The 14,142-nt window shown below is 44.2% G+C and overlaps 1 protein-coding gene across 6 annotated transcripts in view; it reads left to right on the top strand.

Moving 5' to 3' along the window:
- The window catches only part of CPNE5 (copine 5), a 209,361-nt gene that overhangs the window by 168,910 nt on the left and 26,309 nt on the right, over positions 1 to 14,142 (top strand). For 5 of the 6 annotated variants that reach the window (XM_072641939.1, XM_072641940.1, XM_072641941.1 and 2 more), the window contains 2 exons: positions 3,696 to 3,771; positions 13,113 to 13,166. In XM_072641939.1, the coding sequence (XP_072498040.1) occupies positions 3,696 to 3,771; positions 13,113 to 13,166 (130 nt within the window). Of the gene's footprint in view, positions 1 to 3,695; positions 3,772 to 13,112; positions 13,167 to 14,142 lie in introns of those variants that run through there. The other variant, XR_011974210.1, reaches the window with a different exon arrangement.

The following is a 14,142-nucleotide window of genomic DNA, read 5'->3' as shown; positions in this document are numbered from 1 at the left end:
CAGATTATTATGAAGGGATTTCAAGGCAACAAACAAATACCTGAGTTCAGTTCCAGCCTCAGATACTTACTAGCTGTATAACCTTAGGAAAAGTGCTCTTTAGGGGTGGTTGGATGGCACAATGGATTCAGGAAGACATCTTCCTGAGTTCAAACCCAGCCTCAGACACTTTCTAGTTGTGTGAGACAAATCACTTTCTCTCTCAGGGCCCCAGTTTTCTCATCCATAGTATACATAGTATGTACTTCACAGAACAGCAGCAAGGAATCACACAGAGGGTAAAATGCTCCATAAAAATGTATAATGCACACTGTCACTACTATTGCTTTAGTCCCTTGGTTAGGGCACAGGGATGGGGAACCTGTGGCCTCAAGGTCACATGTGGCCCTCTAGGTCCTCAAGGGTGGCCCTTTCACTGACTCCGAGTTCTATGAAGTTTGGATTCAGTCAAAGGGCTGCTCTTGAGGACTTGGAGGGCTATATGTGGCCACAAAGCCACAGTTTCCTCACCCCTGCTCTAGGCCTTCTTCTGTAGTTGCTTGAGAAGTCAATACATATTTATTAAGCCCTTACTATGGGCCAAGCACTGTGATAAATGTTAGGGATACAAAGAAAGGCAAAAGCCAATCCCAGGGTGCCTTGAGGTGTTCTGAGTCTGCTGGGGGAGACATTGAGGAGATAGTGCTCTTCTGCTTCATCTCAAACCTCCTCTTGGTTTTCTGGGGCTTCTGCCTCCCTCTAACCTTTTCTGTAGCTCTGGACATTTGGTCTCCCTTGAGCTTTGCTGTGCTGAACTCCAAGGAACAGTGCCTGGCTGTGGCTCAATGTCTCTCTCCCTCCCTCCCTCTCTCTTTTTCCCCCTTCCTCCCTCCTGTTCTCTTTCCTCTCTCTCTCTCTTCCTTTCTCTCTCTCTCTCTCTCTCTCTCTCTCTCTCTCTCTCTCTCTCTCTCTCTCTCTCTCTCTCTCTCTCTCACACACACACACACACACACACACACACAAGCACACGCACACATGCACACACACACTTATATAATATATGAGAACCATAAATATGTAACCATAGCTAGCCCAGGGCTTGCTCTCCCGGACCTTATTGTGCCCTGGGGGATATGACATCTGCACAAAGAGCTTTTATAATAATGTATGTTGAGTGCATCAGAAGAGATTGAGCTGGCCCCAGAGCCAGGGAGACCTGGTTTCAGGTCTCCTCTGACACAGCCTGGCTGTGTGACTCTGGGCAAATTAATTAATCTCTCAGTGCTTTAGACAGCTCTTTAAGCTTCTAAATCCCAGAGAAAATACTAGAAGGAGTTCCTTTATCTGGGAATTACCTATAAGAGTGAAACCAGAGGTCTTCCCCCCATCCCTATCCTTAAGTGATTTAAGAGGTATTAGCAAAGTGTTTTCTAAAGTCTTTACTGATGAGAGGGAGTGGGGGTGGTCAGGGAAGTCTTCTTGAAAAAGATATTTAAGTTGGGCTTTAGAGGATGGTTAGAAATTCAACAGGCATTCTAGGTATAAGGAACAATGTAGACAAAGGTATGCATGTATGTGTGCAAGGAGTATCACAAATAACCCAAGATCCTCTAGAACAACCCCCATTTTACAGATGGAGAAACTGAGGCTGTGGGAGGGGAGGGATCACAGGCATCATAAGTGGCAGAGCTAGGTTTTGGCTTCAGACCATTCGAACTCCAAATTCAGTGCTTTTCCAGATACTCTATGGTTTTTCAGAGATGTAAAGTGATTTATTTGTCAGGAGGCTGCAAATAGAGAGTGGAGGAAAGAGTGTGGAGGCCCTGGAGTGCTATGCAAAGGGGTCTGTGCTTTATTCACCAAGTAGAAAGGAGGAGCTGGAGGGTTGGTTTTCTTTCTTTCTTTCTGTTTTTTGGAAGGTTATTCTGGCAGAGGTAAAAAGGATGGGTTGGAGGGGGTGTGAGTGACAGTGATATTCTTTTTGCAAAGACTATTAAAAGCATATTCTCAAGAGTAAGATCAAGGCAAATGCTACTGGCTGCTCTGTTTTTGACTATGTGTATGTGTCACTTGGGGGTGGTTGTGGTATGGAGGATGAGAGGAGAGGAGAATTGGAGACAGGAGATGGGGGATCAAATGTGGGGGATAGAAGATGGTGAAAGGGAGGTGAAGGATGAGGAATGGAAAATGGATGGATGATTGGGAATGGTAAATTGTAGTGGGTGATAGGGAATGAGAGGTGGGGGATGGGAACTGGATAATGGAGGACTGAGGATGGGGAATTGGAAATGGATGATGAGAATGGGGACTATGAAAGAGGGATGATAAAACATAGGGGCTGGGGAATGGGAAAGGGATAAGGAGGACAGGATGGAAATGGGTGATGGGAATGGGCAATATGACAGAGGAATAGATGATGGGGATTAGAATGGAGGATGAGGGATGCAGTATGGGGAATGAAAAATGAAGGAAGGGGAAATGATTAAGAGGACAGTATGAAGAAGAAGAAAGGGTTAATGGGGAATGGCAATGGTAAGAGAAGCATAGGTAATAGGGAACTAAGGATGAGGAATAGGAAGTGTGTGATGGAGATAGGACTTGAATATAACATGTGGGAAGTGGGGAGTAGGAAATGGGGAAAAGATAATAGGAGACTAAGAATGGGAAATATGAAATGGGTGAGGAGGCTAGAGTGATGGATAGTGCAGAATAGGGGAGATGAAGGATAAGGGAAGGACAAGGAAGGGACTGAGGATGGGGAATAGGAAATAGGGCATGGGGATGGAGAATGGGGAACAGGGGTAGGGGAATAGGATGATGGGGGATAGTTTCCTACATGACCCTGTAAAAGTCACATCAAACCCAACTTGGTGTGGTTTATTTTATTTTCTACTCTGCCATCATCCTCCCAGCCACCCAGGCTTGCCACCTAGTTCTGGGCTTTGGCTACTTCACTTCACTACAGGGATTGATAACAGAGGCAGTGACCTTCAGAGGTTCTCTTTTTCATGGAGCCCATGGGATTCAGACCAGGAATTAGAGGTCAGATTTCTCCAAATTGTACTGAAGGCTGTGCTTGGCAACTCTACTCATTAAAAAGAATCATTCTCCTCTTGTAAAGATGTTGGTAGATCTATGAGGATTCCAGGGACTATAATGAGGGGGTGAACTCAGGGAAAAACTGTGAAGTCAGTGACCCCCTTGATTCTCACCCCTCCCTTGGGGACTCAGAGCCACAGAGCTTCCTGGGAACATAGCTGCAGAGCTGAAAGTCATCTAGTTCCATCTCTCCATTTTATAGATGAGGAAACTGAGGCTTGGACAGATTAACTAGCTTGCCCAAGGTCACCAGGTAGCAAGCATAACAGATGGGATTGGAGTCCTGTTCTTCTGACATCAGAGTTCTGTTCCTTCTACCCTATCATGCCTCCTCTTAATTCACAAAGGAAACATGCATTTCATGCCAGAGCTGCCTTCCTCATGGTTTCCTGCCTTCTCCAGAAAAGCCGTAGGGCAAAGACAGACCTCTGGAACCAAGAATGAGAGAAGGGATGAGTGAGAGAGGAAGGGCAAAATCTAATCCAAAAGAATAAAGCTCTAATGGTGGAATTTGGGATATCTTTTGAGGGAGATATTTTGGAGTCAGGAGGGAGAGGAAGGGGGTAGAGGGAGGAAAGTGCAGACTGGACCTCAGGACGTTTTGCTTTCCCTTGCAGTCATGACTTCATTGGGGAGTTCACCACTAGCTACCGGGAGCTGGCTCGTGGGCAGAGTCAATTCAACATCTACGAGGTGAGTCTCCTCCATGCTTCTAAAACCTGCTGTTTGCTTTATGTTTCTTTCTTTCTTTTTGAAATTAATTTGTTTTCAGTTTTCTATAATTACTCCCATAAATCTTAGATTTCCTCCCCACCCTCCCCAAGATGGGGTGCAATCTTACATTGGTTCTACATTTACTTAATACATTTTCACCTTAGTCATGTTGCTAAGGAGAATTAAAATGAATGAGAGAAACCAAAACAAAACAAAATACAAGAGAAAACAGTCTGCCTCATTCTGTGATCCATTTCCATAGTTCTTTCTCTGAATGTGGAAGGCATTTTGCCTCAAGAGTCCATTGGGAGTGTTTTAGGTCCTTGCATTGCTGTGAAGGGCTGAGTCTGCCGGAAAAATTCCTTGCACACTGGAATTGTTACCGTGTACAAAGTTCTCCTGGTTCTGCTCCTTTCATTCAGCATCAGTTTGTATAAGTCCTTCCAGGCCTCTCTGAAGTCTTCCTGTTCATCTTTTTTTACAGCACAATAGTATTCCATTACATTCATATACCACAACTTGTTCAGTGATTCCCCAATTAATCGGCATCCCCTTGATTTCCAGTTCTTGGCCACCACAAAGAGAGCTGCTATAAATATTTTTGCACATGTGGGACCCTTTCCCATTTTTATGATCTCTTTGGGATACAGTCCTAGAAGCGATATTGCTGGGTCAAAGGGTATGCACATTTTTGTAGCCCTTTGGGCATAGTTCCAAATTGCTCTCCAGAATGATTGGATTAGCTCATAACTCCACCAACAATGAATTAGTGTTCCATCACATAGCCTTTAGTTAAGACTTGAATCTTGGGAGCTGTAGTCTGGGGCTCCAAAAGCTCACGCTGTGATTGAAGATGGGCATCAGCCCAGCCTTCAAAGGGTCTCTTTTCATTTCTCTCTCTTCTTTTGGGGGGCAGCTAGATGACCCTAGGCAAGTCACTTAACCCTATTTGCCTCAGTTCCTCATCTGTAAAATGAGCTATAGAAGGAAAGTCAAACCACTATGGTATCTTTGCCAAGAAAACTCCAAAAGGGGTCACAAAGAGTCAGACATGACTGAAAAGGTCTGAACAATAATGAAATTTTTATTTTCTAGGGATGAGAATGGGGTGGGTAGGGGGAAGCACCAGATGGGAGAGCAAGAAGACCTGAGTTCTATTCCTAGTACAGTCACTTACTAGCTGGGTGGCTTTGATCAGATAATTTCTCCTCTTTGGAACTTGATTTCTTCCTCTATAAAAATAGATATAATTCTGACTACTCTTGCCTCATCAGTTTAATTCCTACCTCTGAACCTTTGCCCATGTCCTTCCCTTCCACCTTTAATGCACTACCCCTTCTATGTAGAGTCAAATCCTACACATCATTTGAGGCTCAGATCAAGTTCCATTTCCTCCATGGAGCTCTCTGCCCCCTCCTCCAATTCCACTGACCTTCCCCACCCTTTTCTGAACTCTTTCTATATTTAACTTCTATAATCACCTCACTTTATCATATGTGAAGAATAAGGATTCAATCTATGATTTTATAGGGAACTCCTGGGTTAAGAAATTCCCTTATAATCTGTAGTCTTAGAGACTTGTCTGGGGCTGACCTAAGAGGTTAGCTCTCTCATGGTCACTCAGCTAGTATATCTCAGTCAGTCACTCAATCAACAAACACAATTTATAAAGTGCTATGCTAAGTGACACAGCGTCAGGATTTGAACTAAGTTCTACCTGACCCTTGATTAGGTCAAGCTGCCTTTTATATACATATATGTACACTCACATACACGTATACATATATGTATATACATACATTATAATATACACATATGTATACATATGTGCATAATATATTGTGTGTATGTGTATATATGCACATGTGTGTATATAATACACACACACACACACACATATATAAACCCTCTGAGATTCCAAGAGGTGAAACAATTTCCCCAGGTTGCACGGCTACTAAGTGTCAGAACCTAGATTTGGATGAAGGACTTCCGCCTTTAAGTGATGGGTTTTGCAGGGTCTTTTGCATTAGACCTCTGATTCCATTGGTATAAATTATTCCCAATTAAGAAACCCTCTTTAATTAGGCAGGTCAGCCACTTTTCTACAACTCATCGTCTTTGAGAATTGACTAGATGACTGAGAGGTTAAATGATTACACAGCCAATATGTATGTTAGATGTGAGACTTGAACCCAGGGCTCCTTGGGTGGTTTTTGTTGTCCTTTAGTGGTTTTGTGTATCTCCTTTCCTCCAAAAGGCTATAAACCCCTTGAGGACAGGGGCCACACTTTCTTCTTGCCCCATGTTCCTCACTGGACCTAGCACAGGTCTGAACACATAGTAGGTGGTCACTAAATACATGTAGGGATCAAAGGGGATAAGTAGGTCAACAGCCTAATTTTTTACATTTCTTAAATGAGGCTTACTTGTTTTGTTCTCTGCCTCTGAAGGGAGCGGGAGATGAGACCAGTGTCTCTTTGGGCTCTTATTTAGTCTTTTCAGGGATCAAATGATGAGGGAAGTTCAGAATATCAAGAATCCAACACCCATGGGAGGCCTTGATCCCTCAATGGAAAAGAAAAGTCCTCTTGATTGTGGGTTTTCAAAAAACTTCACTTTAGGACATAAAGCTTGTTCAACTAAACTGCCTAAACTAGAGAAATCCATTTTTCTCCCCAACCCACCTCTCAGAAAGTTACCCTCTGTGCAGGTCCAATAGAGACCTTGGGGAGTCTTCAGAAAGCCACTGTGCTCCTGGGAGGGGGAGGAGGGCAGCGATTCCCTGCTGATAACAGTGCTATGTATAGTGTTGTAGAATGACAAAGTTTGGATTTAAGTCCTGGCCCTGACACTCAGCAGTTGCCTGACTTTGGGCAATTCTCCATGCCATCCCAAGAGACAGAAGATGGAGAGTAGAGAATGTTTGTGGGAGCTCTGTGTTACATCCCAGAGGCCCCTAGAGGGAGCTGGTCCTCTGTATGTATCCTAGTCCTTTAGACCTTCCTCCCTGGGGAAAGTGGGAAGGGGTTGTGATGGAGCTAGTCAACCCCCTAATTTTACAGAGGAGAAAACTGGGGTCCATAGAGGTGAAGAAGCTTAACAGAGGTACCCAGCCAGTTAGTCATTCACCATATTAACCATCTCCCCTGTAACTTGCTCAAATAAATTACCTTTCTCAGTGAATGTGAATCTACCTGTTTTGTGTCTCTTTGTGCGCAGCAATTTCATAACTTACATGTTATATAATGTATTGACTTAGCATGTACCATTCATTCTCTGTGTGTATGAATGTATCTTCCAACCTTCTTAGCATAGACTTTTCCCCAAAATCCTCCCCTTGCTTTCCCCTCTTCTCATTTTTTTCTCTACACTTAGTGATCAGCCTCTATCCCTCTGCAGATGACTCCTTGCAAACCCCAAGTTCTCTCCTGTATGACCCTGTATGACCCTGCTTGCCTCTCCAGTCCTGGGATCCTCCATTCATAGATTTAGAGCTGGCAGGGATCTGAGACACCTTCTTATTCAGCCCTTAGGTCTAATTTTCAGTCTTTCCTTGTCCCTTGACTCCTTCCCTACTGCTTACAAACATGCCCAGATCATGCTCATCCTTAAAAAAAAAACAACTCTTCCCTAGACCTTGCCATCCCCTCAAGCTATCCTGTCGTTCACAGCCAGACTCCTAGATAAAGCTGCCTTCTCTGTCACCTCCCACTCGTTTCTCAACCCTTTGCAGTCTGGCTTATAATCTCTTCATTCAAATGAAATTTTTCTCTTCAAGATTACCAAGTAACTTTTTTCTCAGGTGTTACCCTTCACTTCTCTGAATAATGATAGGTAGCCTTTATAGAGCACTTGAAGGTTTGCAAAGTGTTTCATAGATATTATCTTGTTTGATTCTCACAATAACCCTCTGCGGTGCTCCTATTATCTCCTTTTTACAGATGGAGAAACTGAGACTTAGAGAAAGGTCATGTGACTTTGATCAGGGTCACACAGATGGTAGGTGTCTGAGGCAGGGTTTGAACTCAGGTCTTCCTGACTTTGGGGCCAATATTAGTCTATCCACTGTATTTGACACTATTCAGCACCTCCTTTTCCTAGGCTTTCAAGACACTATTCTCTCCTGACTCTCCTCCGGACGCCCCTCAGTCTCCTTTGTTATTGTCCATACCCTAGCCACTATTGATGGTATCCCTCGGCCTCTCCCTTGAGCCTTCTCTCTTTCCCTTTTCCTCTTTCAATCTAGCTGCTCTGTCTCAGTTTTTCTGTCTTTTTCTCTTTCAGTCTCTCTCCCTCTGACTTTATCTATTTGTCTGCATCTCTGCTTTTGTCTGCATCTCTGTGTTTACACCTGTGATGTCATCAGCTCCTAGGGGTTCATCTAACAGGAGTGGGGAACCTGCAGCCTCCAGGCCACATGTGGCCCTGTAGGTCCTCAAGTGCAGCCTACTGTAAACTATTGTGAAGTTTGGATTCAGTCAAAGGGCTGCACTTGAGGATCTAGAGAGCCACATGTGGTCTAGAGGCCACAGGTTTTCCACCTCTGATTCTATGATCACTATATCGAGGTAGCTAGATATTGCAGGAAAAAAGACAGAAAACCTGAGTTCAAATTCTGCTTCTGACACTTAATGGCAGTATGACCTTGGACAAGTCATTTCACTTCTACCTGCCTTAGTTTACCCCTCTGTAAAATGGCTATAATGATAGCCCCCATCTCCCAGGGATCAGATGAGACATTTGTAAAGTGCTTAGTGCAATGCCTGATATATAGTAGGCACTTCATAAATGCTTGTGACCTTCCTTCTAAAAGAAAACTCATCTCAACCTTTTCTTCTTCCTTATCTCCCTGTTTCTACCACCATTTTTCCAGTTACCCAGGTTTGTACCCTGGAGATAGCCTCCATTCTTAATCTTCAGGGGTATCCAATCTGTTATCAATTCTTACTGAGTCTGTGTGTTCTATCTCCCATCTGTCTCCTGTCTCCAGTCACGTAGGTGACTATATCAGCTTCCCTCTCTGCAGATAAATCCTTACAAATACCAGCCCCTCCACTGCTACACTTGACATTGTCCCCTCCCACGCCCTCCATTCTCTTACCTCTTCGTAGGATAATAGACCCAGATTGGGAAGGCACCTCCAAGGCCCTTTTGGCCAGTGCTAGCTCAGATCCTCATGCTGTCTTACCTGGACTGCTGCAGTGATCCCCTCCCTAAATCCTGCTTCTGCACAGTTGCCAAAATACTGTTCCTCGAGTATATTATTGGTTCATTTGAGCACAGCACCTCTCATCCTCTCTCAGATCAAGAGATAAATCAGAAGGGTGTGTTGACTCCTGGGCCAGTGGGAAATCCATCAAGTTTGAGGAGCCCTTTCTGGACTGGGCTTTTATACCTTAGGTGATGGGGAAGCTTCCTCAGTAGTTCAAGCCTAAGCCCCCTGGATCAATTAAATTTTGATGGTGGTTTCATTGTTTTTTAGGGGAAAACTAGCCTGTGAGGCAACAGCCTTCCAGGCCTCTTTGGCCCATGTGTGACAAGTGGCTAGCTGCAAAACAAAACTTATTGTCAACGGTTCTTTTTACTTTATTTGGAGAGGGGAAGGCAAGGCAATCAGATTTAAGTGACTTGTCCAAGGTCACACAGCTGGTTAAGCATCAAGTGTCAAAGGCCAGATTTGAACTCAGGTCCCCCTGATTCCAGGGCCTTTGCTCTCTGTTTGCTGCACCAACTAGCTGCCCCCAGTCACCATGGTTCTTAACCAGAATAGGTGATGAAATTCACATCATCACTTGCTGTTCCCCATAGATAATGGTGCCTCTCTGTGCCTTTGCTCATGCCATTTTCCAGTTCAAGAATACACTTCCTATTCATCTTTACCTCGTGTACTCCCTGACTTCCTCCAGCTTCCATTAGTTCAGGTACTACCTCCTACAGGAAGCCTGTCTTGATCCTCTCAATCATTAAGCATTTATTAAGCAACCACTATGTGCTAGGCACATATCTGATGGGCAGCTGGGTGGGACAGTGGACAGATAGTGTCAGGAAGACCTGAATTCAAATCTGGCCTCAGATACTTACTAGCTGTGTGACCCTGGGTCAGTCACTTCACCCTGTTTGCCTCAGTTTCCTCATCTGTAAAATGAGCTGGAGAAGGAAACGGCAAACCACTCCAGTGTCTTTGCCAAGAAAACTCCAAATGGGGTCATGGAGAGTTAGACATGACTGAAATGATGTGTTAACAACAGCATCCTGTTTTATAACTACTTGTACAATTTATCATCACAGATTCAAAGCTGGTAGGATTTCAGAGTCCATCTAGTCTAGCCCCTAATTTTGAGATGAGAAGACAGAGGCCTAGATGAGTTAAGTGACTTGACCAAGGTCACACAGGATGAATGGACAGAAATAAGCTTTAAACTCAGGGACGATGATTTCGAGGTCAGCATTCTCAGTTCAGTTCCATTTCTTCTGCCGAATTGTAAACTCTTTGAGGACAGGCTGGTATCTGAGTCATCACTGTATCTTCCCTCAGGCCTTTTGCAAAGTAAGTATCCAGACTTGTTGAGTTGAATGGAGGCGTTTGAACTAGACCTCAGGAAGCCAGCTCTACCACAAAACGGATGTGTGACCGTGGTCAAAATGCTCAACTACTCTGTGCGTCATTCGATATTCTGATCTATAATATTCCCATATAAGAAAGTAGGAGTCTAGAATGAAAGCCCACAGGGCTATAATGAGGAAATAACCAGAGGAACAGAAAAAAACCCATAAATGAGAGATTATTATGTTTATAAGGCATTGAGATGTGATGAAGCATTTGTGGACATTTTCTTGATGAGTTAGTGAAAATGTTTAAATACATATATAACCGAAATATATAGAAGCATACTTTTGAAATTATGAGAACCTGTGAAAATCAAATGAGAGTCAGCATAAAAGATGTGGGGAAAGTAAGGAGTAGTACTTGATTTGGAGCAGAAGTGTAACTAAGGCAGAGCAAGTGGAGCTTTGTGCTAGGGTGTCTACATTCACAGGGTACCCACAGCATTTGTATTCATTCAGTAGCTTAAGAAATAAATGTTTAGCACCTTTTTATTAGTGAAATAAGAAACTATCATACATTGGTGCTTCCTCATCCTCCCCCCCCACACCAGCCCCACCATCCACGGCCCATGGACGTTCCTCCATTGTTCAACCCTACCCTGTCCTCTCCCCCTAGGTTGGCTTACCCAGTAATAGCTTTGAGGTATTTCTGCTCAAGGAGACCTATGTCTAGACTCTCTGTCCCCCTATCATGGGATGGGGACTCTCTGTCCTATCCCTCTTAATGGAGTTTATTTTGAAAAAATGAGAGTATTTTTGTGATACTTGTTCAAGCCGCCAGAACTTCTGGTTATAGCTCTGATTTGGAATGAGGGGCCTCGGGTTCAAATCATACATCTCCTCCTTAATACCTGGCTAATTTTGGCCAGGTCACTTGACCTCTCTGGGTCTCAGCTCAGATGAGAAGGTCAAACTGGACTGTACATTGGTTCTGGAGTTTGAGGATGGGTTCAAATTTAGGAGTTTAGACCAGATTATACATTGGTTCTGGAGAGGACTCTCTTACTACTGCCTATGTGACCTTGGGTAAGTCATTTCACTTACTTGGGTCCTAGTTTCCTATAAAATGTAAAATGAAAGGGTTGGGTTAGATTGTCTCTGAAGTCTCAGTTCTAGATTTAGAATTCTGTGATCTCTAAGACCCCTTTAATTCCTAAATCCTATGATCCTATATGTATGAAGCAGTATGCAAGTATAAGGTATTATTTCATTCAGAGGTATAGACTGATTTAGTAGATAGGGAGCCTACTTTGGGGTCAGGAAGACCCAAGTTCAAATTTCACCTCTGACACGTTTGCTGTGTGACTCTGGGCAAGTCACTTAAACTTTCAGTGCTCTAGGAAACTAAGACTAGAGTTTGCAGAAAAGCCCTGATCTGTATTGGTAGATGGAATTTCCACCTCAGAAAATTCCCTATGCTTATGAAATCCCAGGTCCATTCCCTGCTATTGTTTTTCACTTGGTTTAAGTCATGTCTGACTCATCATGGCTCCATTTGGGGTTTTCTTGGCAAAGATACTGAAGTGGTTTGCCATTTCCTTCTCCAGCTCATTTTAGAGATGAAGAAACTGAGGCAAATGGGGTGAAGGGACTTGCCCAAAGTCACACAGCTAGTAAGTGTCTGAAGCCGAATTTTAACTCTGATCTTCCTGACTCAAGCCTGGTACCCTATCCCCTGTGCCCCCTCCCTGGCATCTAGTCTGCCTAGCCATAATCCAGACCTGAGCTAAAACAGAGGGAAAAAAAAAACCCAGCCCTTGCCCCCAGAAGTTCAGGGGTGACAATACTATCCAGAGTTGAAAATAAAATACTGTACTGTGTGATTTTTAAAACTGGACTTGTTATATCTTTACTGCAGGAAGCTGTTGGTGAGGAACTTATTCTGCCAAGAAAGATGAGTTTGTACTTTGTCATTTATAATCTTAGAGAACTGCCTGGGGCACTGAGGTTAAGGACTGGAACTCAGATCTTGACCCTGAGGCCAGTTCTGTAGCCACCTCATCAGGCTATCTTCAGGGTGTGATATTAACAGTGAATGTAGCAGGAGTTCCAAAGAGATCTGGGAAAATCAGGGAGGGCTTCATGGATGGGGTGGCTTTTGAACTGAACCTTGAAAGGTGAACAACATATGGTAGGAACAGGGGAAAGCAAGGGCATTCTTTGTAGAAGAAATAACCCAAAATTTGGAGGCAGAAATGAACATGCTTCCAATAACAAGGCACAGGGGAAGGGGAACAAAAATTAAAGTTAGAGGATCTAGGCTTGAATCTCAACTTTGTCACTTATTACATGTGTGACCTTGGGCAAGTCACTTGACCTCTGTGGGCCTCAGTTTCTCCAACTATAAAAGGAAGAAATTAGCTACGAAGGCCCCTAAATCTCTTGCAGCTTTAGATTTTGGATCCAATGATCCTAGGTCACTTCATCTTTCTGGGCCTCAGTCTCTCCATCAGCAAAATGCTGGGATTGTCCTTTCCAACTTTAAATCTATGATCCAATGGTGTGTTATGATAGTTAGAGGAGAAAGTCCTAAATGGAGCTGAGGGTATGTGTTGAGGAGGTGAGTGATGGGGTTCTTCCCTGTGTGTTTGGAGCTGTGTTACCCTCAGGGGCATGACCTTGTCGTGGGTGGGGGGCAGAGGCAGCAGATAAACTCCATGTACTGCAGGAAGTGTCACCCTCCCCTTTGACCCTCCAACTGTTCCCTCCTTCAGGTGGTTAACCCGAAAAAGAAAATGAAGAAAAAGAAATACCTGAACTCCGGCACAGTGAGTCTCCCTTTCCCCACCCCCAGCCCATCCCTCTCCTTTCTCCCTCTGGGGCTGAGGGAAGACACTCTGAATCCTACAGTGTGTCAGGCACCAAGTAGCCCTGGTGTGCTGAACGTGGGAGCTGGAGCTGAGGAGAAAGGTGGGGGCGGAGGGGGGTGCCAATGGAGCAACCTCCTAGGAGATGACAGAGACAACAAGCAACCTGTTTCAGGATGAAATTTGGACAAGAAAAATTCCCACGGGGCCTTCTCAGCAGTCCGGGATCCAGCTAAGCTCTCTACATCTGTTTGACACAGAGCAGCCCAGGAGGAGACCTGCTGGGCACATGGAGGCACATCAAAGGGACTGGGGGAGGATCGCAGAGAATCCCAGAGCCCCGGGGGATCCCCACTGGGGGCCAGGAGGGCAGCTCTTGAAAGTCTCACAAAACCAGCCGGGAACTACACCCCCTCCCCATGGGTGGTCTTCTGTGAAGCCATGCAGCCGGTCCCCTCCCGGAAACTCAGTAATCTTGGCTAATTAGCTATGAGCCCGACTGTTTTTTAAAGTGAGGCGACCTTATTGCTTGCTCCCTCCTGAAGTAGTGAGTTCACTGGAAGGGCTCACTAAATCACAGAATTTGAGAGCTCACAGGACCCTCTGAAGCCACCTAGGTCAACCCATGGCAGAATCAGAATTCCCTCAACTATATACTCAAGACACAATCATCCAGCCTCCTCTTGAAGACCTCCAGTAAAGACCCACCCACTGCTGCCCCAGGGCAGCCCACTCCTTGTTTTTTTAAAAAATTAAATTAAAATTTTTTCCAGTTAACTAAAATTAATTTTCTCTCCCTCCTCTCTCCACTCCATTCGAAAAAGAAAAAGAAAAGCACAACTCTTGTAACAAATGTACGTAGATATAATCTGTAAAGTGCTTTGTGAACTTTATATAAAAGCTAGTTAATAATAATGATAATAACAGTATTCTCCTG

Source organism: Notamacropus eugenii, chromosome 2 (genome assembly GCF_028372415.1).
Source record: "Notamacropus eugenii isolate mMacEug1 chromosome 2, mMacEug1.pri_v2, whole genome shotgun sequence".
NCBI classification, from domain to species: domain Eukaryota; kingdom Metazoa; phylum Chordata; class Mammalia; order Diprotodontia; family Macropodidae; genus Notamacropus; species Notamacropus eugenii.
The sequence above is the reverse complement of the archived record's forward strand: the minus strand, read 5'-3'. Positions and strand labels throughout refer to the sequence as shown.